General features: G+C 37.7%; 1 protein-coding gene across 1 annotated transcript in view; it reads right to left on the bottom strand.

Annotated features, from left to right (window-relative positions):
• The window catches only part of ABCA12 (ATP binding cassette subfamily A member 12), a 169,507-nt gene that overhangs the window by 26,651 nt on the left and 119,478 nt on the right, over nt 1-23,378 (bottom strand). The window contains exons 24-38 of the mRNA XM_080799565.1: nt 22,677-23,006; nt 21,348-21,417; nt 21,125-21,259; nt 19,557-19,712; nt 18,449-18,635; nt 16,132-16,350; nt 14,756-14,952; nt 13,793-13,953; nt 12,129-12,365; nt 11,451-11,601; nt 8,793-9,045; nt 8,093-8,179; nt 7,211-7,304; nt 4,202-4,329; nt 1,591-1,678 (exon numbers count right to left, since the gene is read on the bottom strand). Coding sequence (XP_080655691.1) covers nt 1,591-1,678; nt 4,202-4,329; nt 7,211-7,304; nt 8,093-8,179; nt 8,793-9,045; nt 11,451-11,601; nt 12,129-12,365; nt 13,793-13,953; nt 14,756-14,952; nt 16,132-16,350; nt 18,449-18,635; nt 19,557-19,712; nt 21,125-21,259; nt 21,348-21,417; nt 22,677-23,006 — 2,493 coding nt within the window. The remainder of the gene's footprint in view (nt 1-1,590; nt 1,679-4,201; nt 4,330-7,210; nt 7,305-8,092; nt 8,180-8,792; nt 9,046-11,450; nt 11,602-12,128; nt 12,366-13,792; nt 13,954-14,755; nt 14,953-16,131; nt 16,351-18,448; nt 18,636-19,556; nt 19,713-21,124; nt 21,260-21,347; nt 21,418-22,676; nt 23,007-23,378) is intronic.

Below are 23,378 nucleotides of genomic sequence, written 5' to 3'. Positions count from 1 at the left end.
AGATTAGGACCACTCCCCAGAGTGTTGACCACAAACCTCTATGTCTCCAATTTAGAGGTGGGCAGAGATTGGGAAAAACATTTTTTCCCCCTGTGTGATGGCAGTAAGTTATTAGTTATTCTGTACCTTCTCTACAGGCAAACTTGAAATAAACAGGAGAAATCATTAACATCTCCATCTCTGTGGCTAGTGTATAGGGATTCTGGGACTAGAGCTAAGACATCCTCAGTAATAATAATAACAACAACAAATGGCATCTAGGCCAGGCTGTACAAAGTTTAAATACATACACACACACACTGTGTCCTTAGCAACAAGACTGATAACCTGGAAATTCCCATACTAACTTTTCATTCCTAGTTATAAACCACACAGAAGTGAGTTAATTTACCTTTTCTGTTAAAAAAAAATACTGCTGTATTTCAATTCAAGAAACCCAGCTGATAATTTAAAATCACAAGAGAGAAGTTATTTAATATTAGGCTCTTTCTTTATGCAAGAATGTTTACTCTGTGTGTGGAGAGAGGAAGAAAAGGAACAAATGGTGGGGGAAGGGCACTCAAATCTCCAACTCTATTGTCTACTTTCTATACGACCTTATGAAAATCAGTTAAAATAGGCCCCATAATATCTCTCTCACAGGAATGTTGTGAGGATGTAATTGGTTAGTTTGTGTAACAGGTGACACTAGTGCTTGGCTTATCACAGTTACTAAGTAAGTATTAGTCTCTCCACTTCCCCCAAGTCTGTATATGTCACTTACTACCAAATCAGAAATATGAGGAGGACAGTTTAAAATTTCTAAGCCTCCTACAGATCATGTATGTGTGATTCTCTAATTCTGGCTTATTTCAAAGCATAGGTATGATGTAGTTTAAAAAAAAGGAAAGCCAATAGGAGTATTTATCTCCATCAAATTCTGTTAAGTATCCATGCTCTATAAGAATCAAGGATAACCATATATGACATACACCTAAAGAAATAAGCATAAAACATTAATGTACTGTTTAATCAAAAATTATAAAAGGAGTACCCACATTGAACCATCACTCAAGTTGAGAAACAAAAATTGCCAGCATCCAGAACATCTTCTCCAGGATTTTCTGTGTCCCTCAAAATCACAATACTCTCTATAAACAATATAGTTGAGTTTTGCCTACTCTTAAAGTTTATGGTAAATGCAATCACAGTTAAGTGTTTCTTTTTGTTTTTTCTTTTGCTTACTAGTAATGTTTGGGATATTCACCTGCTTGTATGGAACTGAGCTCATTGCTGCTGAAAGTTCTATTGAACGAATACAGAACAATTCATTTATTCTACTGTATATGGACATTTGGGGTTGTGTTTTCGGCTAATATGAGAAACACTACTATGTACATATTTGTATATGTACCCTGCTGCTTGTGTATCCATGTTTCCCTGGGGTCAATACATAGGATTAGAAGGCTAGTGCTACAGGGAAAGCATTATGCCAAACAGCTTCTCAACTTAATTGCACCCATGTTTTGTTTTCACCTCATGCTCATGCTTGGGCATTTCAAGTTCACATTCTCATTTGTATGACATCCCAGAAGAAAGGTTATAATTTACCTTAGCAAGTGTTCTATTGGCAGGAACTTCTGTTATATCAAAACGAAGGTCTTTAGTCAAAGGCAACCCAAAACTCCAACCTCCATACCTATATAGAATAACAAAATTTATATTTGTTTTAATGGAAAAAATATTCATAAATGGACCTAAATTGTTTAACCAAGGCCTCAATGTTTTCTTTCCAGTAGGAGCACATTAAAAGTATGAAATAAATACTGCCTGAAAAATATTTCACATTTTTATTGATTTCTTTTATCATATTTTAATCTAAAGTGTATATTATTACTAGAAATAAAAAGTCCTTTTAAACAATTGCAAATGTGGAGTAATCATTCTGAAAATAAGTGATATGTAATCTAACCAATTCCTTCAACTTAACCGGATCACACGCCATCTCAAAAATTACAATATTTCAGCCCTTAAAAATCCTTTTTAAAGAAGTGATTTTTTTTATTTATATAATTTTTTAAGGTTTTATTTATCCATTTAACAGAGAGGGAGAGTACAAGCAGGGAGAGCAGCAGGCAGAGTGGGAGGGAGAAGCAAGCTTTCTGCTGAGTCAGGAGCCGGATGTGGGACTCTATCCTAGGACCCTGGGATCATGACCTGAGCCAAGAGGCAGCCACTTAGCAAACTGAGCCACCCAGGCATCCCTAAAGAAATGATTTAATACTAAAGTGATATAAGATCAGTTCTCATCTTTTTTCAAACAGCTCTGTTTCTTCAATTCTCCAGACTTTTCCTCCTAGCTTGTCCCCTGGTGCTATACTTTTTCTCTTCCTGGGCATTTGAAGGTGAATTGTGCCTATATAATTGCCTGGTACTTGTCAGTTCGTAGTCTCTTAAAAATAAAAAGTGGATTTAAAAATTCAAACAGTAATTTTAAGAATGGATTAATTAACATGTCCCAAGTTAGGTTTGTTAACTAAACCATGGTGCAGTCACACTAGATTAATCCTCTGGTGACTATCATCCTAAATGTGATGCTATAGAGCTATATTTCTGGCATGCAAAGAACACTACAGTATATTATTTATTCTTTTAAAAGCAGGTTTTAGAAATGTTTATAATAAACCTCATTCTGTTGAAAATATTTACATGTATCTGTGTCTAGAAAATTTTTGTAAGGATAAATAGTGGTTCTATCTGGACAGAGAGAAATTTCTTTTTATTTCTGCTTATATGCACTTTCTAATTATTTTACAGTGAACTTTAGTCATTTGTGCACATTGAGAAATAAAAGAGGGAAGAGATAGAGGAAAGGAGAAAACAGTAGCTATTTGCAAAATGACTAACTGCCCCTCCCCCAGGTTTATCTGAGGTATAACTAACAAATAAAAATTGTAGATATTCAAAGTATACAACTTGATATCTTGATATATGTATATAGTGTGAAATAATCATAATCAAGCTAATTAAAATATCCATCAGCTCACACAGTTACCATTTTCTTTTTGTGTGCACACACAGGCCTTGCATGTGTGTGCATGTGTGGTGAGAGCTCTTAAGATCCATCCTCTTAGCAAACTTCAAGTATACAATAAAGTATTGTTAACTATAGTCACATTGCTATAGATTAGCTCTCCAGATTCTATTCATCTTGCATAACTGAGCCTTTGTAGCCCTTGACCAACATTTCCCCATTTCTTGCAACCCCTAGACCCTGACAACCACCATTCTACTCTCTGCTTCTATTAGTTTGACTATTTCAGATCCCACATGCAAGTGGGATCAAGCAGTACTTGCCTTTCTGTGTCTGGCTTATTTCACTTAGCATACAGAGTGACTTCCAGGTCCATCCACGGTATCCCAAATATAAGCCTACCAACCTTACATCCACGGCAAACCTTTGGGTGGCTTTGGTATGAGCCTGTGGCCTTTCTATACATGGACACATTTTATCCCTAAATTTGAGATATTTATATTGGAACTAAGGCCAATTGTCACCTAAAGCCATGCCTTAAAACTCTCCAAATTGGGGATGCCTGGGTGGCTCAGTCCGTTAAGTGTCTGCCTTCTGTTCAGGCCATGATCCTAGGGATGTGGAATAGAGAAAACAAAACAAAACAAAACAAAACAAAAACCCCTCCAAATCGGTGTAATCTAGTCAAGAACATTTTTGCTTCAAGAAGAAAAATATATGTACAAGTTTAACAATACATCTTTGCAGCCTAAAAAACCCCAGTGCTTTTTAATTTCTTAAAATGAGTCTTATTTGAGGAGATTGTTATTTTTTTTAAAAATTTTCATACATAAGACTGTTTTGATAAAATAGAGAATTTAACCACATAAATAATCAATAGAAATTTTCATCTGTTTTTTAAAAAAGATTTATTTTAGAGAGAGAGAAAGCATTAACAGGGGCGAGGAGCAGAGGAAGAGGGAGAGGAAGGGAAGCAGACTCCCTGCTTAGTGGGGAGCCTGACACAGGGCTTGATCTCAAGACCCTGAGATCACGACCTGAGCCGAAACCCAGAGTCAGACAGTTAACCGACTAAACGACCTAGGTGTTCCAGAAATTTTCATCTATTGTCTCAAGTTCAGAAGGCAGTTGTCATTAAAAATTTGAAATCAAGATATGCTAAATTAATATATTATAGAGTATTTTTACCTTTTTTGCATAAACTCATTTGCAGTTGATATAAGGTAATTTTCCAAGCGGTGCCCAGTGAGGTTGTAAATTATTTGAGAAGAGTAAGTTCTTCTATGAGGTGGAGAATAGTTAAATTTAGGACACTCCTGAAAAGTAAAGTTAAAAATTAAGTTATTTCTGATCGATGCTTTGCAAATCAAATAGACAATGTGAAGAAGCTTCAGTCTCATGATCTGTCTATTGCTACAACAGGTAGAGTGTGATAAGACTGTCTTCTTACGCTGAAGAGCTTTGAAAAGGAAGACATCTTCTGATTCCAAAAAATTGGAGAAGTTATTATTTCTACAGAACACACACACGTTTAGGACTTAGTTGAAGCCAAAAAGAATACAAGTTAACCAACGTGCAATTTTCTCTTCACTGTACTAACAAGTTTGATATGCACGGAGAATAACATTAAATTCTAAGATAAACCCAAATTCCCTCAATAATTCACAGGAAAGAAAAAAATGTTTGCCCAGAATTGAAAAGATGACACTAAGGGACATAAGTTCTCAGGTGACAGCAATGGAGGATTTTGTGCTGTAACATCAATTTACGAAAGCTGGGTGTCAGAGCTCCAATTTACATATACCTAAATATTTGTAACTTTATGTTAAATAAATCTAAATCTAATCTTTACATATGTAAATGTTCAGTTATTCCAAAATAAAGTTGGCATATATTGCAAAGTTGCTTACATCCTTCTACATGCACATGTATGGATACTGCAAATTTAATACAGAGAGTCCCTGTACGCCCTTCACCCGGTTCTCCCCATTGTTAGCATCTTACATTACTGCCATTGTATATTTGTCAAAATTAAATGTATTCATACATTACTATTAACCAACCTCAGATCTTAGTTTTCACCACTTATTTTTATGCTCATAAGCTTTGTGCACTTCCTGACCACTTACTTTTCACGGAAGCTTAGCATGCTTCTCTGACATGAAGTTTGGTTTGAGAGAAGCCTAGCATTTTTCCAGTTTTTCCTTCCGTCCCTTCACATGATGCCCCAGAGCCTGAGGCTAGTACCACACTTTAGCACAACTTCATGGGTACTGAGACGTAAAGTTGCAGACTGCTCTAAAACATGAATGCTGAACTTCACCTTACATCAAGTTGGGTCAACATTTAGATCACATTTGAAGAAAGTTACTGGTTCCACAATTAGAGACACCCTTATGCTACAATGTAATCATTTAGCTTTAGTCTTCTGTTGAATTCTATGTACAGAAAAGCACATACAATATAGCCTGATGCATTCTGACAAACCCAACACACCCATGCAACCAGAAACCAGGTAACAATGCAAGTACCAGAGAAAGCCCCTCCTCAAGCTTACTTCCAGTCACTACCACTCCCAAAGCATCCAGCTCAGAATAGTTTTGACTGTTTTTGTACTTTATAGAAATAGGATTGTATTATATATACTCTCTTGTATTTGGCTTTTTCCACTCATCATTCACTTGTGAGAATCCTCCATATGATGTGTGTAGTTGTAGATCAAACGTTCCCTTTTTGCTGCGTACAGAATTCCAATGTGAAAATATATCACATTTGATTGATCCACTCTACTGCTGGTGGGAATCTGAGTGCCTATTACAAATAGTATTGCTATGAATATCTAGTATATGCCTCTTGGTGAACACGACCACACTTCCGATGGGAGTATAATACAAATGGAATTGCTGATCCCTTAGTTTATGTGTATCTTCAGCATTGGTAGGTACTTTCATATATACACATTTGGTGATTTATTTCTATATATAGTTTTTATTTTAATTCTAGTTTGTTAGTATACAATGTTCTATTAGTTTCAGGCATACAATATAGTGATTCAACAGTTCCATACATCACCGTGTGCTCATCACAGCAAGTGCAATCAACACCTATTTCACCCATCCCCCACCCCACCCCCTCTGGTGACCATCGGATTGTTTTATGATTAAAAAGTCTGTTTCTTGCTTTGACTCACTCTCTCTCTGTCTCTCTCTCTCTCATTTTTTTCTGTGATTAATGGAATTTATCTAGGTTCTAACTTAGTACTGTTAGTTGACTCTTACTGTGAACTAGAGAAAATACAAGAAGAATTCCAGAAATTAGTCAGATTAAATGAGGGATTAGAAAACTCTTTGAGTACTGGGTAATGCTGGTATTGGAATATGCAAGGATCCCAGAAGATGCTTGTGGGATCCCAGTTTTCGTTGTTAGTAACTGTCTTGCATAAGAACACAAAAACAGGTTGCATTTAGAAAGAACATTTCCATTCCAAAATACTGTACAAAGAGATCAAGGTTCAATGACACAATGCTATTTAGAAAATATCGCTAGATTCCTCTCCTATGGGGAAGTAAGTTGACCACATAGTCACTCTCAGAAGCTTACAGTCACTTATTCTTTTCAATCTTTCATTTCCCCTGTGAATGTGGTTTTCTTAGAAGTATGCTGAATTGATAGGCCCAGAAAAGTAAGGTGTGTATCTATAAAAGACGGACGGCGTAAGGGATGGTTGGATAATCTTTTCTGTTTCTATCAGGATGTCGATTTTTCTTGCATGCTGGAGGTGCTCCTTAGAGACAAATGGAGTTCTGTTCTGGACTTACACATTACTGACTTCATAGCTGACCACCAAATGGGCAGTCTTACTCTGTTTTCAAATATGACAGTTATGGTGGCTTTGTTGTCTGAAACATAGAGCTTCCTGGTTAGAACTGAACTGAGACCAAAAATTCATTTTTAGTCGGTTTCTACAAAGACTGTCATAGAATTACCTGCCTTTGGAAATGTGTTCTGAGATGGATTTAAAACAGTGACCTGAAGTTCAAAGGCAATATTTTTGAGCTGCCCTGCTCCACATCTCTGAGCTACTAGCTTCCATAAAATGAAATTATACTGACTCTTTCGTAACCCGGATAGATCTTTCAAGTTTCAATATTTATTCCTTTCTTTTTCCTACTTCACTGAAATGGAATTCCATCTTACCTGGATATTTTCTGAGCAGGAGCAAACACCAAAATTAGTGATAGGCTCCCCACTGGTGTTCCATTTTCCCAGACTATCTTCCTTTAAACACCTTCTGCAAGTAAAAATGATATTAAAGTGAGGTATGTGTGTGTTCTAATGGTTATGTATGAGCATATAAGTGAGTATTTGGTATTAAATTCAAGTGTACAGTCTTAGGTACAGTTTGCTGGTTTTTCATAACTCAAATATACATTACACTACCATTTCCAAATGATTTGACATTTTACGGGGGATAAGAGAGAGTGCTTATTGATAGAAGAGTGCTGAAACCAAAGCTCACTGAACTGTTTTAATGTGGCAGGATGGGGCTTTTTTGACCCCTTTCTTTTCTGCTCTTTCATCCTGTCCTTTGATGGGAAGGGAATACTTTAGCCAAGTAACGCACCAATGTCAGGTTCACAGGCACCGTGTACCATCTTGGAAGTTCGAATAGGCAATACTACATAGCACAAAGACGAATTCGAATCCGAAGACTTGCGTCTTAGTTTTAGTTGCACAACTTACAGTCTAGATTGTTTTTAGACAAGTATCTCAGTCTGCATGAATCTCAGTTTCTCCATCTTAAAAATGGGATTAATAATTCACAGGGTTGTTATGACTGTTAAAGGGAAACACGTACATGAGAGAACTCTACAAATTATTAAGTCCCTAATATTTAGTAATACAGCACAGCATAGTCATGGAATGAACTAGAGGGGAGAGAGAAAATCTGTTCAATAGAGATCTCTCCCAGGGGCGTCCATGCATGCACATGTATACAGACAAACTGGAGTGTCAAAGAGAAAGGAAAAAGGAAAAAAAAAAACAAACAGAAAAAGATAAACTCCGAGAACAACTTACGGATCACTGATGTTCAAACACACGTTGTCGATGCCAGGGAAGCTCCACATTGCTGAGACTAGGCCTTGTGTGCTTGGGTGAGAATTCCTGTAATGGTAAAGGACAGGAACAAATTCTTGATCCTCCACTACTCTTTCATATGAAAGTCATGCTTATGCGTAATTTGGAAAAATAAAATATGCTGTCTATGAGATAGTCTTCTTAAAAACCCGAGAAAACCCAGTATCAGGAAGAAAAAAAAATTATCGTGGAAAAAAATCAGCACATGTCTCTCTTTGACTGCCTTGTTATTTTCCTAACCATCACATACATTTAGTGATCACCTACTGTATATACGTAATACTATATTTTGTGGAATTCCGACCTTACTATCCAGTATTTGTGAGGCCGATAAAAAGTGATTTGCTATATATTACAACAGACTGGGGAGCCACACCTAGCCTGGCTTTCTTGATTAAAGTCTAGTCATTAAAAATAAAGGCCTATGATAAGTTTACTTTCAAACAAACACAGAAACTCTTAAAAAGTTATTGTTGGCAACAGAAGTGTCATGTTGCAATAAATCAACACTGTCCATTCCTTTGGCAGAATCGGGTGCATTGCCTCGTAATTCCTTATTCTTCAGCACTGCACGCAGTCACGGAGGCGCAGCCGCACTTCTGGAGGCACTGGGGAGACGTTTCAAAGGACAGAAACTTACGCATAGAAGGCTGTCTGTTCAGAGGTACCGTAGAGAGACGGGGAGATCTGGATCTCTGGATAACTGTTGCTAGAATTTCTCAGTGTGCCAAGGCCCATGGCAGTGGTGACAAAGACGATGGGGAGGATAACCTGAGCAACGAGACCCTTCCAGTTCCTGCGGGTGTGGTGGAACCTCTTAATGAGGATGGCCATGATCTTCTTCAGTAACAGATCAAAACCACCCAACCTCTCTCCCCTCGTCAAGATTTTGTCTGAATTAAAAAAGGGGGTGGGGTGGAGAGAAGGAGAGAAAGAGAGAGAGAAAGAAAGTGAGGTTTGATATTGTTCTGGGAAACACCAATAAATCCCATTAACAAGGTAACTTCAAAAACCATGGCCGGATGGTATAATGTGATGTGGTAGGAATAGCTTGTATTTTAAATGTTCTGATATGAGGTTCAACTCTTTCTTTTTAAACATTGGGCCTGAGCCTCTCAAGTCATAGAATTGTATGTAAAAGTGCTTTGCAAATTATAAACCACTATATATAAAATACTCGTATTGTTTTATACACAGTTGTTTTACAAGTCAAAGGGAGAGATCCACAATTTGGTAAGTGAATATTGTCCTAGATCTCTAAAGTCTCAATGCCTGCTCAGTATGTATTGCTAATTACTGATAACTCAGGAGATAGATTCTATCAAGAGACTGAATTCAAATAAGATAAACAGAAACCAACACCTGAAACTAATATGACATAAACGAATACAACCACAACTTCAATTCAAAAAAAAAAAAAAAAAAGGTAAAGGGCATCCAAAACATCTGTCTAGTCTAAAAACTCATTCCTGTCATGGGTAACATAGTGATTATAAGTCTAACTGGCTCTCATTCTAATGGGAGGTCCAGTGAATTCAACTTACACTTGGAGAAAAGGAAAGGCTCTCCTCCAAAGTGTGATTCTAATTCAAACACTCATTCATTACATTCTCTTTAAAATTTGGACTGATTATATATGGCATTTCGAAACTCCATTTTTACCAGTAGAGTCACAAAAAAGAACTCACTGGAAAAAATGTCTACACGACCCCTACCCCTCTGAAATGTTCTTCAGGTGCAGAGAAAAATTCCCTGACTTTTGAGCATAAGAGGAGCTGTGCAGGCCGTAAACTGCTGCTTCCTCAGTGGTGCTCTTAGAACTGATCATTCCATAGCCCTCCCTAAAAATGTAACATTCTCTCCGAGGGTCTGCTGCCGAGCACTCCTCTACATGTGATAAGATGACCGCCAACTCTGTGGATATTTTTAATTCTCCGTCACAAATTATGCAGCACAAAAAATCATGATCTTCATTTAGCTGATAAGGAAGAATACAAAGCTGCTTAATTTAAAATGAATTCCAATTAAACAGAGTGAACAAGTTTAAATGCAAACTCATATCTCTGCAAAGGGGAATTGTAGAAGGAGCTGAATATTTTAAGTTAATTAGTATGCTTTTCTGTTTCTTGAGAAATTACATGTGGATGACTTACAGGTGTATCAAATGGAGCAAATGTGCTTTCCAAAAGATAATGTCAATGAGGGAAACATTTTGACTGAAGAATAGTTTCAAATTATAAGACAAATCCAGAGGCAAATACATAACATTTACTTCCTGAAGCAGATGACCACTTTCTAATCAAAGTCCTCAATTCCATGGACTTGACAATTATATTCCCCAAAAGATGATAAATGAGGAATACGGCAGAGGACAAATGAGACTCCCAAGTTCCAGAACTATGCAAACATCAGAGATGATCTTTTCTAAGTTTCAGAGCCAGGCAAATGTTTAATTAAAAGTTCTGTTCCTAGAGATTTTTTCCAAGTTAAGCAAACTGTTGAAATGACTATTCCATAATTTATATATCATTTTACTATATGCTTCCTTAAGTAAATAGTGTTTCCAGAGGCATAAATTAACCATCAGAAAGAGAATAAGAGAGGATAAAAGTTATTTTCAAAAGAGCCCACCCAATTCCTCAAAGTCATATCAAGAAGCACGATTTTTTCAAGCATATCTTGTGTGAAGAATTGAGTGTTGGGGGTGGGGGTGACCCATTATTATGGGTTCTTAGCCATGGAGTCTGACTTCGTCAAATCTGAGACCCTTCCCCAAAAGCATTTTCTCAGAGCCTGAATATTCTCAGCACCTGAACTGTTCACAGGACGGAAAGATCAGACATGTTTTCTAATGAGGCCCCAGAAAGAGTGATGACTCTTTTTTTATAACTTTTTTTTGATGACTCCTCTGTTGAATATGTTTAACAGCAATGAGTCAGCTATCTCACGAGGCAACTTTGTCCACTATTGGACAGCGCCAATTACAGGAAAGATTTTAACTTGCTGAACACAAATCTGGAATGGTAGTAAGTAACATCTAGAAAATGACTTCCAGTGGGTGTAAGAAGTACACACCAGCACCATCACAAGCACCTACTTTCACGTTCTTCAAAATATTTTTGAAATAGAGAATTTGACTTCATTTAAAAAATACTTGGTATATTAAAAAAAAGAAAGCTTTTATTTCTTTATTCTTTTTGTATTTAGAAAGAATATGTGAACCTGAATTGTTGCCCTGTGATTGTCCCATTTATGCCACTTATAGGAATTAAGTAAAATATGCACATTAGATTTATACCATCTCTGTCTGTGAAACTGCTGCTGCTCACAGATAAATCATCAGGAGTTGAGATGCCGTTGGTACTGGAATTTCCAATTTTCTTTTGTGTCAAGTGCTCAAGACTCATACTGCTATTTTTTTGTGACTCTTTAGTCAAGTTCAGAAAGACCTAGAAAGAGAAGCCAGAACACTTCATTAACATAAAACATGCATGTCCTTTCTACTTTCTAAACTCAATTTTGATTTTGAATTTTTATCACATTTATTGAGACAAGTAAGTGTGACTTTAAGTGAGTATTCTTGACAGTGACTTGAGTGAACATTCTTTTAACCATACAATTTTGTTACAATATTATTGACTATAGTCCCTATGCTGTACTTTTAATTTCTGTGACTCATTTATTTTATATCTGGAAGTTTGTTTCTCTTAGCCCCCTTCCCCTGTTTCAGTCTTCCCCCACACCACCCCCCAAGTAAACATTTTGGTATGTCAAAGAGACGTGTTCTCTAACTGGATAAACATGTTTGTTTTCAGAAGTCAATCTTAACATAAGAATGGTACTGAGATAGTTTTAAGATTTTTTGACTTTGTGAAATGTTTGTTTAAAATATTTCTTCTCTCTTTTTAAAGAACTGTGCATATTTATTCTCAGGGAACAGCAAGTTGTATCAGCTCTAAGAAGAGAAGAAACGCACCTCTTCCACGGTGGTGTCTGAAATGCCGTAGCACCCGATGTTGAGGTCCCCCATGCCATTGTCCAGAGCCCTCAGGAGCGACAGGTAGGCTCCTGAGACTTTGGTGCTAAATGGAGGAAGCACATACACCAGCTCTCCCCCAATGTCCTCCTTGAGGTAGGCTTCAGGGAGGTGTGACTGGATCATTGCTGTCACGGCCATCGTGTCACATACTGTATTTGCACTTAGATTTGGGCTCTAGGAACAACACCAGAAGTTACCACCCCTTGTCCTCACACTCTGGTGGCACCAAGGGCCCTCCTCAGAGGGTGGTGAGACTCTTTCAGGCCACTCAGCCCTGAGTCAGATGACATATCCCTCCTCCAATGGCTCCCCGTCCCACGGGGGCCCCTAGAGCTTTGTACACGTCACTGTTCTATTGCCTTCATTCTCCCACTTGCCCCTGTCCCTTCTCCAGCCTCCCTGCCCGCTACTCCCTGCCTCTCATCTGCTCTACTCCAGCCACAGCAGCCTCCTCATGTTGTTGGAGTGTTGTCAACTCAGGCGCACCCTCCTCGGGGCCTTCTCAATTATTCCTTTGCCCTAGATAGTGACATGGCTCCTTCTCCCCCAAGCCCCAACTCCTGCTCAACTGTCATCTTCCCAGAGACCCTTCTCTTCCCACCCTATGTAAAATGGCACCACTCTGCATTCCCTGTTCTCCCTCCTCTGCTTTATTTCCACCCACAGCATTTACCACCTGCTGACATACTTAATAATATACTTAACAACGGTATTATCTGAATTCCCCACACTCTATCAGAATATAAACTCCACGAGGGTAGAGATTTCAATATCATCAGTTCACTGCTATATCCCCAGGGTCTAGAACAGTGCCTTGGGCACACACTAAGGCATAATACACACCTAATACATACATTTCTTAATGAATTACTGAATATAACAATAAACTGCTTTTTATTGCGAAGTCACATCAGGATATTCAGATGTAAAATAAGTGACTATGGTCAAAGCCTACCTAATGGCATACACATCTTGCACAGTACTGATAATCATATGATATTTTTAAGTGCTACAGGGGTTCTCAGTCAGCACGGTTGTTCTTCAAAGATGTCAAGGCACCACTGGCCTGCATTAGTCTTCACATTGCCAATTGAGGGATACTGATCAGAAGATACATATACAAATGCATATTGTATTTGTTTTAATGCAAAAAAAACCCCCTAATTTTTAGCCTTATAAACTGAAATGCTATGGAAACTAAAAGGCTGATCCTCCATCAGTAACCTTAGGCTACAGACTTTCTTTAAAAAAAAAAAAAAAAAAAAAAGATCTACATTCTAAGGTAAAAACCTAGTGCTCTAGTTCTTGTTGTGAGATCCCAGACCAGGAGCATCAGCATCACCTGGGCCCTTATTAGAAATATACTCCATTCTGGACCTACTCTAAGATCTACTGAAGCAGAGACTTCTGGGGTGAGGCCAGAAATCTGGGTTTAACCAAGACCTCCAGGTGTTCCGATGCTCCCTCAAATTTGAGAGACATGAAACTAACATATTAATAATGAATTTTAGCAATTAATAAAGTTGGAGAGATTCTGACTCCATTTCACACAAAAATTAAATCATGACCCTATAATGAGGTATATTTTCTCTCTTATAAACCTTTTTCTTGGTGAGCGTGAGGTGATACCCATCACCAAATGCTTCTTTGAGGTAGAATGGTGACCCGCAGCAGCGCAGCCCGCCCTGCTCCAGGAAGGCGATGCGGTCACTCAGCACTTCAGCTTCGTCCAAGTGGTGCGTCGACAGAATGATTGTTCTGGCTTGAAAATACAGAGGAGAACAACCGAGAATGAAAAATGAAGACGCAGTTCCTGAGATCTACAGAGTTAGCACAAGTAAATCCTGTGATTTATGAGGAGAAGAGGCACGTTTTATGAGCTAACTGAAAAACTGACCAGAAGGAACTTTCAAAATAAACAAAGAGAAATTCAGAAGACGTGTTACTAAACATCTAGGGCTGTTATCTTATACGTTGGCAGCGAATACGCATTTATTGTGCCGTACAGCTAAATGTCCATCATTTAGGGTGTGTGTGTGAGCAACTCCTTCCTTCGTTTGCTCCCTTGTCTTCATTTTCATTTTTCCTCTGTGTCTGTTTCTGTCTCTCTCCCCCACTTTCTGCACTATGAAGAAGCAATAATTTTAAAGACTTTCTGAATATTCCTCTCTGATTAATCCACTCTACTCTGATTGCTTCTTTGCTTCACATCCTGTTAGCACTTGTTTAGTCTGTTTTCAGTTTATTTTCATTTGTGTATGTTTGGTATCTCTAATTAGATTCTAAGCTCCTGGAGGCAGAATTCGGGGCTTCGATCAGATGTGCATGCTCTCAAAAAGGCCAGTGAAGTGCTCAACTCACCATGCTCAGCTACATGGATATTCATTAACTGACCCAGTAATTTAGTGGTGGGAGGAGAAGACTTGGGAAGGGGAAGACCTCATCTGAGACTCTTTAATGGAGCTTCTAAACAGAAAAGGTATAAACTTGGCTGCATGCATCCCAGAGGGCAAAATTACAACTGTTCACTGTTGGGTGCAGACATTATAAGAAAGTACTCATACCAGTTTTGTTCTTGGATATCACATCCCATATGCTTCGGCGAGAACATGGGTCAACTCCAGTGGATGGTTCGTCCAAAATGACGACCCGTGATCCACCGATAAGAGCTATAGATATGGATAACTTCCTCTTCATTCCTCCTGACAATGTTCCAACTCTCTTATGACGATGGCTGTATAGTCCGGTATCTTTTAGTGTCCTTCAAAAATAATGTATGGTGGTTATTTTGGACAGATAAAATATCTGAATATTGAAAAAAATAAATAAGCACTTTAAGTAATAGGTCTTTACTAAGCAACTATTACATGCTCAGCGAGGTACAATACACTATTGAGGATTCATGACATAGTTTTCTTATTGTTTATCATCTAGTTGCAGGCGAAAAGTTAATACCCAGAAAACATAAAATATATGGCTCATATTTTAATTTGTTTCTTTGAAAGATATTTATGGAGGGCCTGCCTGTTTTGTGCCAAACCATGTTTTAGCTGCTGGAGGAAAGCAGTGAAAAGATAATATTCCTACCCATAAGGAGATTAGGCTCTAGTGTGTGTATGTATCAGGAGGGATGCAGATAAAATTCAGTCGAGAAACGTATTTCCAAGTAAGTTTATAATTTGCCAGGTGGTGACAAGTGCAATAAAAATACACAAAGCAGGGTACATAAGACAAGAAGCGCCTGGGGGGTGCTATTTTAAGCATCTATTTTATATATGGTTATCCCCTCAGAGAAGGTGACATTTGATCAAAGACCAGGAAAGTAGAGGAGTGAGTCAAATGGCTGTCTGGGGAAGGCTGCTCTAAGTAGAGGAAACGATAAGTGAGAAGCCCTGTGGCCGGATCATAAGCCAGCCTGTGACTTGGTCAGTGTGCCCAGAGCACAGTGAATGGGCTTAGAACAGAAGGAAATGACAAGGGAAGTGAGATGGAGCAGGCATGTACGACCTCTTGGCCTTGACAAGGACATTATGGAGTTCGACACTGAGTGTGGTGGGAAGTCATAGAAGACTTTGAACCCTGGAGTTATATGGTCTGATCTGCCATTTAAAAAGGTCACCCTGGCTGCTCTTTGAAGGACAAACTGTGTAAGGGAGAGGAGAAGCCGGGTGTCCAGTTAGGAGGCTTGGCCCAGTATAGAAGCCAGTAGAAACAGGATTTAGAGCAATATGGTAGCCTGAGAGGTAAAGAGTTCTACAGTTTGAGTATAACTAGCTGGTGAAGAGAATGACGTAAAATGTATACGAACGATACCAGGAAAGTAGAAAAATTGAAAACCAGTTGTTTTGTGACCAAATGTTCCTATTGGCATTATCACCACAGGTCGACCTCTTTTTGATAGGTGCTACCAACTCACATCCTGGTTGCTGCTATAACTGACCTTTTTACTTCTTCATGCAGCTGCTTGTTAGTCCAGTGAGGAACTTTGATGGAGCCGTATAAGAGCAGATGTTCCTTGGTAGTGAGGTAACTGAACAAGACATCGTGCTGCATGCAGACCCCCATGTTCTTCCGCACAGTGTGGAGGTCTGTTTTGAGATCTTTTCCATAAACAAAGATGGTACCCGCTGAGGCCCCAAACAGCCCAGTCAACATGGAGCTGAAAATGAAGAACTGATAATTAGGTGTCAACCAAGCATTTAAGCTAGATCTTAGGGCTAAATATATCTCAGTCATTAGCAAACAATATTACAGTGCATTTCCTCAGGTAAGATCAAGCTATAAAATAAAATGATATTAAATGGGAACAAACATTAAATTACTTTTAAGCTTTTAATTATTTACAATGTTACAGAAACACTACCCAGTGACAATGATGCGGATGCGGCCGTGGTAGCAATGATGATCATTGTCGGGCACTTTAATCGCAAGTACGCTCTCTCCTTGAGCAAACTCACACACTTCCCTGGCATCAGATGACATCTCTAGGTCACGGAGTCTCAAATTTTTAACTCTAGCCGAGACCTCATCACTAAGTTCCAAGTTTGCACTAAACATCCAACAGACAGTAACATCTCTCCATGAGATGTCTTATAGGATCCTCAAACTCAACGTGTTTAAACTTAATTCAGGATCTTTCCTCTCAAACCTGTGTCTCCACTGATGTTCCTGTTTTACTATATGACAAATCTATACACGGGTTGCACAAGCCTGCGATCCAGAAGTTGTGTTTGTATCCTCCTCCTATCTCTGTTTTCTACCTCTGCCCGTACGTCCCATTTTCCCAGCCACACCACAGCACAAGCCACACCACCACTTTCTCGTGACCACATATCTCTTAACTCGCTTTCCCATGTGAACCACGTCACCTTCAGTCCCTTTCTCTACACTGTGATTATTCTCTACCTTATCAGGTTATTGCTCATCATTTTTCAGATGGTTAGTAAACCAGGCAACTATTTAATATCCCTTTTCTCCAGTAAAATGTAAGCTCCACGAGTCTGGCCAAGGACCCATTTTCTCACCACTCTCTCTCTTAGTACCTAACTAGTACCTTGTACCATGTGCATAACAGACTTTAAATGACTACCGTGGACTAAATAGGGCATGGACATTATACGCAACTCTTCCCATAAAAGCACAGTGAACTACAAACAATATACTTTATTCTTTATATTCAGAAGAACAAAATTGAGACTTTTTCAGCTAAATTACATCCTCTTCAAAAGCCTTCTCCATCACTTTTCTTCACTGGTTTTTTATTGCCTATTAGAAATCCTGCTTCTAAGCATTGTATGCTCCCTAGAAAGCCAACTTTGAATTTAAACAGGCCATATAAATAACAGCAGCTGCACATTCACTCATTTCATGACCTTCCCTTGTCCCATCTTATTTACAAAAGAAAAATTAATTTAAATATATTTTGGCAGTCACTGAGCTTACTTATGATGCTACTAAATAGGATATCCAGCAACTGACACTTTCTCAAGGAAGGGCCAGGGCAGCCACAGCACCTTAGTGCTGACTTCCAGCGAAGCCATGAGGAGCACTGGTGGTGAGTTGCAAAAAAAAAAAAAAAAAAATTCAAAAGTATGTCACTTTAAAAACATTTCAATCTCTTCTCCTTTTGGACACAGGAAAATGCTGGTTAAACAAAGAGTCAGAAAGAATTCCATGTACGGCTCCTAGCCTTTTTGATCTATATCTGAAGGCTGGTGATTCTTTTCTTTCTTCATGAATCAAGGCAAGAAGCAGCTGGGGCTGAGTGTGTTTATAGCAGAGTGTGTAAACTCAAAATTATACATGGGCCAGAATAGAAATGCAAATAAATGGAACAGACTGGGCATATGAGACAGTGCAGATCTGTGGGGAACAGGAATAAATCAGAAAGCAGATGTCTCCTTTAAGAGAACAGTCACCATAAGCCCCAACCAATTGTTCCTACCTAGGACCGTGGAGCCAATGTCGCCAGAACTTTCTATTATCCAAGAATGTCAAGAACATTTCTTTTTATTGGGACACTTCTCCATTTTAAAATATCGGCACTGAGTTAAGCATTTTAAGAAATACTGGGTGGGTCTGATCTGGCCTTTGAGCTCACAGGTTGGGACCTATGATTTAGACTCCATTCTACAGTAAACAATCTGAGCTACCTTAATCCATCTGGGAGATGTAGTTAACATTTTTCTTTATGAAAGAGGTGAGGAAATATTAAGTAATATGCTTCCACAACAATAGTTGCTCAAAAAGTAACATACATTGTAGTAGTTTTCCCGGCTCCATTGGGCCCCAGCAATGAAGTAATGTGTCCTTCATAAAAGTTCAGATTGAGGTTATCAACAGCAATTTTCGAGCCATACATCTTTGTGACCCCATGCAGGGCAACCCCAACTGTGAGATCTTTAGGTTCAGGCTCAATGTTGGAGGGAAAAATGTACTCAGGACCTGGAGGGAAATCAAGAGACGAGTTACAAGCTCACAAAGGAGGAAAATGTAGCTAGAGCTAGACTTTTCCTTAATTAAAAACTGAAGACTTAAACAATACAGTCCTCTAAGTAAAAATAATTCTGGAAACAAATGATCTGTTATCTTTAGCTTCCTTCTCATCTGGTTAAAGAATGAATGAGAGTGAGGAACTGCGTTCTTTAAGGGTGATTTCACCCTCCTGTCAGAACAGGTGGTCCTAGAATACAGCGTCATAATAATGAATTCTCCTTTATTCAACAGATCTCAAATATTAAAAAGACAGTCTAAGTCTTATTTCTCTGACCAGAAAAGATAACACCAATTTATGGAAAAAATGTCTACAAGGTGTGATTTTATAGTGACAAGGCTAGCTCAGATCTGTGGTTTATAGATTCCAGATCACTGATTACTATCTACATGTGCTTTAGGCATCACAACTAGACCACAGATATGGGTCACAATTATTTTGCAAAGATGGCACTACTTACCCTATATCAGTAAGTCATGAGCTTTCAACTGTTTGTGTCCAGTGTTGGTGATGGGTTATGATAAATTATTTGTACTTGTAACTTGGTTACTCTTTTTGACTAGTGACAGATGGCTGGAGTTAGGGGTGTAGATTGTGGCCAAGGATCAAAATTTTTCTCTGTGTGTGTCTAACTGGACCACAAAGGGATCTACAATCTTGGCCTAATTAGCTCCATATGTTAACCAACTGAGCTAATGAGCCCAGAAAAAGCCACAATTTAATCTCCGTAAGAGTCTAAACACATATGTGTAGACATATTCATCCATGACTAAAAGGATGATAATTTTGCCATTTAGAAAAACCTAATTAAAATCACTAGTCATGTAAATTTTATATCACTTCTGTCATAATAATGCTTGTTGTTGACCTACTTGTCTTACTAGCAGATGGGTTGGTGTTCTGCATCATGATATTAGTAAACATAAGGCCACTGCTTTTCTCATGCTTCACTTCTGTACATCCAAATCGTTCCTTCCAATAGGAAGGAAGGACTGGAAAATACCATGGAGCTGCCATACCATATGTACCTGTAATGAAAATGTATTAGGAAGAGTAAGTATTAGTTGACTGTTAACATGAAACATCAAAAACTAAACAACAGGAACATTACATATGGTTCAGAAAGTATTTTCATTTTTTTCACCTATATCAACCTAAAACTAGTCTGTTTCCAAAGTGAAGCAAAAACGATAAGCTCTCTTTTATTCTTTTTTAAAAACAGCTTCATTAAGGTATAATTACATGGCATAAAATTTACTCATCACAGTAAGTTTAGGCACAGATGATTTTTAGTAAATGTAAAGTTGTGCAACCATTATTATCATCCATGTATTAGAACCACCATTTATACATTATAGTTTCGAAAAGTTTTCTCATGACCATTTATAGACAACCTCTGCTTCTATCCCAAGTTTCAGACAATCACTGATTTGCTTTCTATTTTTACATACTTGTCTTTTATAAAAATTTTATATAAATGGAACAATACTCTTTTATTCATTTAGAACATCAGGAAAATGTACAAATATCAATATGGCTGAATGGAAAAGCTTCCAAGCATGTTAAAAGTGATGACCTCTTGAGACCTAGGATGGGGGACCCAACTACTGTTTTCCATTAGAATTTAGTAAATTCTCCTTATTAAGAGACCTGGGTTTTGCTTTATCACATCTCAAAAGCCCATTTGAAAAGACTGGATTCCATGCTTCTTAAACCACTCCATCCTTTAAAGGAACATCAGATTATTAACAAGACCCAAACTATAGAGAAAGCCTAATTGTCCATCAACTGATGAATGGATAAAGAAGATGTGGTACACATAGATGATGGAATATTACTCAGCCATCAAAAAGAATGAAATCTTGCCATTTGCAATGGTGTGGACAGAGCTAGAGTATATTGTACTAAGTGAAATAAGTTAGTCAGAAAAAGCCAAAGACCACATGATATAACTCACATGTGGAATTTAAGAAACAAAACAGATGAACATATGGGAAGGGAGTGAAAAAAAAAAGGAGAGAGAGAAGCAAACCCTAAGAGACTCTTAATAATAGAGAACAAACTGAGGGTTGATGGAGGGAGGTGGGTGGGGGATGAACTAGATGGGTGATGGGTATTAAGGAGGGCACTTGTTGGGATGAACACTGGGTGTTGTATGTAAGTGATGAATCACTGAATTCTACACCTAAAACCAATATTGCCCTGTATGTTCACTAACAAAAATTTAAATAATAAGATAAAATAAATAAAGGAAACTTAGAGAAAGAATTCACCAGTGCATTATCTCATCCTGGAAAATTATGGTTAGTTCTGGGATTTAAGTTGTTGTTGTTTTCTTTTGAGACTATATATGGCAAATCAAATAATAGAGAATATATATTAGTTGATTTATAATTATGAGAACTATAGAAAAATATATCTGTAGGAAGTATGATCATACCTGGGAACACATTCCTGACATACCAAGCAATAAGGAAATAAATGAAAGAGTCAGCTAGGATCAGACAGCACAGCCAGCCAAATGAGGTGGTGTCATCCTGAACTGGGGAACTATACATATTTTCCCACTGAAGACCTAAAAAGTGAACACATGTATTTATTCTCCTGTGATACATACTGCCATCGTGAATGCTAAAACCCAGTTTTAAAGGAAGCGAGCCTACCAATGCCTTGCTCCTCATATCTTGCAATGTACTGACTTGCATAACTGAATGCTGTTGGGGACAGCAGACTCTGTGAAAAAAATAAACAGCAATAATAGTTCTTAAGTATTTTGTACAAGAGAGATCCAAACATACTTAAAACTTTGGACTTTATATAGGTAAAATAAACACTAACTCTCTAAGCATATTTAAAAATACAGAGGTCCCTTACCAAGCCTACTACCACTCTGAAGGAAGAGAAGAGGAATAGGAGAACACAAAAGCAGGAAAATCACAACTTGAAAAATATTTGTCAAAAATCTAAACTATATATCTACACTTAGTATGTTGCTTAGCAATTTATAAACCAGGTAATTACAGGGCAGTGCAATGTTAAGACTAAAATCAAATAAATAGTTAGGAGCCAGAAGATGTTTTTACTTCATAAATTGATTACAGGTAACAGAACTATGAATGAAAACATACTAAACTATGAATTGACTGAATACTTATAATACAACACATTAGAAATTTAATGTTTTAACCCAAAGCAGTCAATGTTAAGTGAAAGTTATTTAACACTATAACCATAAACATCAAAGTTTCAATATGACTCTCAATGAGATTTATTTTCCTGCTTTCCAATTTTCAAAGTATTCTTAATGATTTCATTAAATTGCTTACATTAATTCAATAGTTTTGAATTGAAACAGGCAGAAAAGAACTCAAAATTGATTATATACTGTCACTGCATTTGTCTTTATACCTATAAGTAATATTGTATGTTATGAAAACCATGAAAATTACTCATATAGGAGAATAACTCCAGCAATAAAGGTTTTAAGATATTTAAGGACCTGGATGAGAGAAGAAGTCAGAATTTTTAGTGATCATTAAAAATGTACTCTTTTTTCAGAAATTATTTCGTAATAGACGTGCTGTTAAGAAAAGTCTCTTTTTCATTGTTTTATGCTTGTACAGTATACAATAATACAATGTACAGTATACATTAGGACAGCTGGATTATTTTACAATCACAGAACTTTACAGTTAGATAAATGAACTTTAAGAGTCTAAAAACGTGGGACGCCTGGGTGGCTCAGTTGGTTAAGCAGCTGCCTTCGGCTCAGGTCATGATCCCAACGTCCTGGGATCGAGTCCCGCATCGGGCTCCTTGCTTGACAGGGAGCCTGCTTCTCTCTCTGCCTCTGCCTGTACTCCCTCACTCTCTCTCCCTCTCTCTCTCTGACAAATAAATAAATTAATTAATTAAAAAAAAAAGAGTCTAAAAACGTAAGAAGAATCAATTCTCACCCCACCCTGACCATTCAGTTGTGACAATTGACTCACCATGAATACTTTTATTACATAGCTCAACTCATTCTCCACTGTAATCAGAACAATAAATGGGAAAAAAGCAATGATGTAGATGAGGCTTCCAATAAGGGCTGCAATGTTGGTGTTATTGAAGAAGACACTGATAAGATAGCTCATGGCAATAACTGAGAAACTATAGTCCGAAAAATACAGGAACAAAATGAATCCATTTGTTTTAGGAAGAATATCACCAAATTTGAGTATAATGATGAGGATGATGATGGTCACCAGTAAAAATCCAATGCTCTCTATAAGCCAGGCAAAAAAGTGGCTGCAAGAGTTCACACCCATCATCTTCATGTACTGCGAAAAGGAAAAAGCGTTAGCCACTTTTTGAGCTGATATTCTCTCAAATAGCAATTATTTCTGCACCATGTCATAATGCCCATGAGATTCTACATATATATGGAACTAGGCATCTTAATGATTTTCTTAAATTAAGGATTTGTCCATGCTTGCTATATAAAATTAATATGACCATGTATACCAGCCCATTTTAAATGATATGCTTTCAGAATGCCCCAGTATAATGGATGCTTTGGATGGTGAGGTTCTTTTTTTCTCCAGTTTCATTTTATAACTAGTATCTAACTGATGTATCCAGATTAAATTAGTTTAGAATAGATTATCAAAATTTATGGTGTCTCCTGCAAAATTTTACAACATGAGTTTGAC

The sequence above is a fragment of the Martes martes genome (assembly GCF_963455335.1).
Source record: "Martes martes genome assembly, chromosome: 3".
Taxonomy (NCBI): Eukaryota; Metazoa; Chordata; class Mammalia; order Carnivora; family Mustelidae; genus Martes; species Martes martes.
The sequence above is the reverse complement of the archived record's forward strand: the minus strand, read 5'-3'. Positions and strand labels throughout refer to the sequence as shown.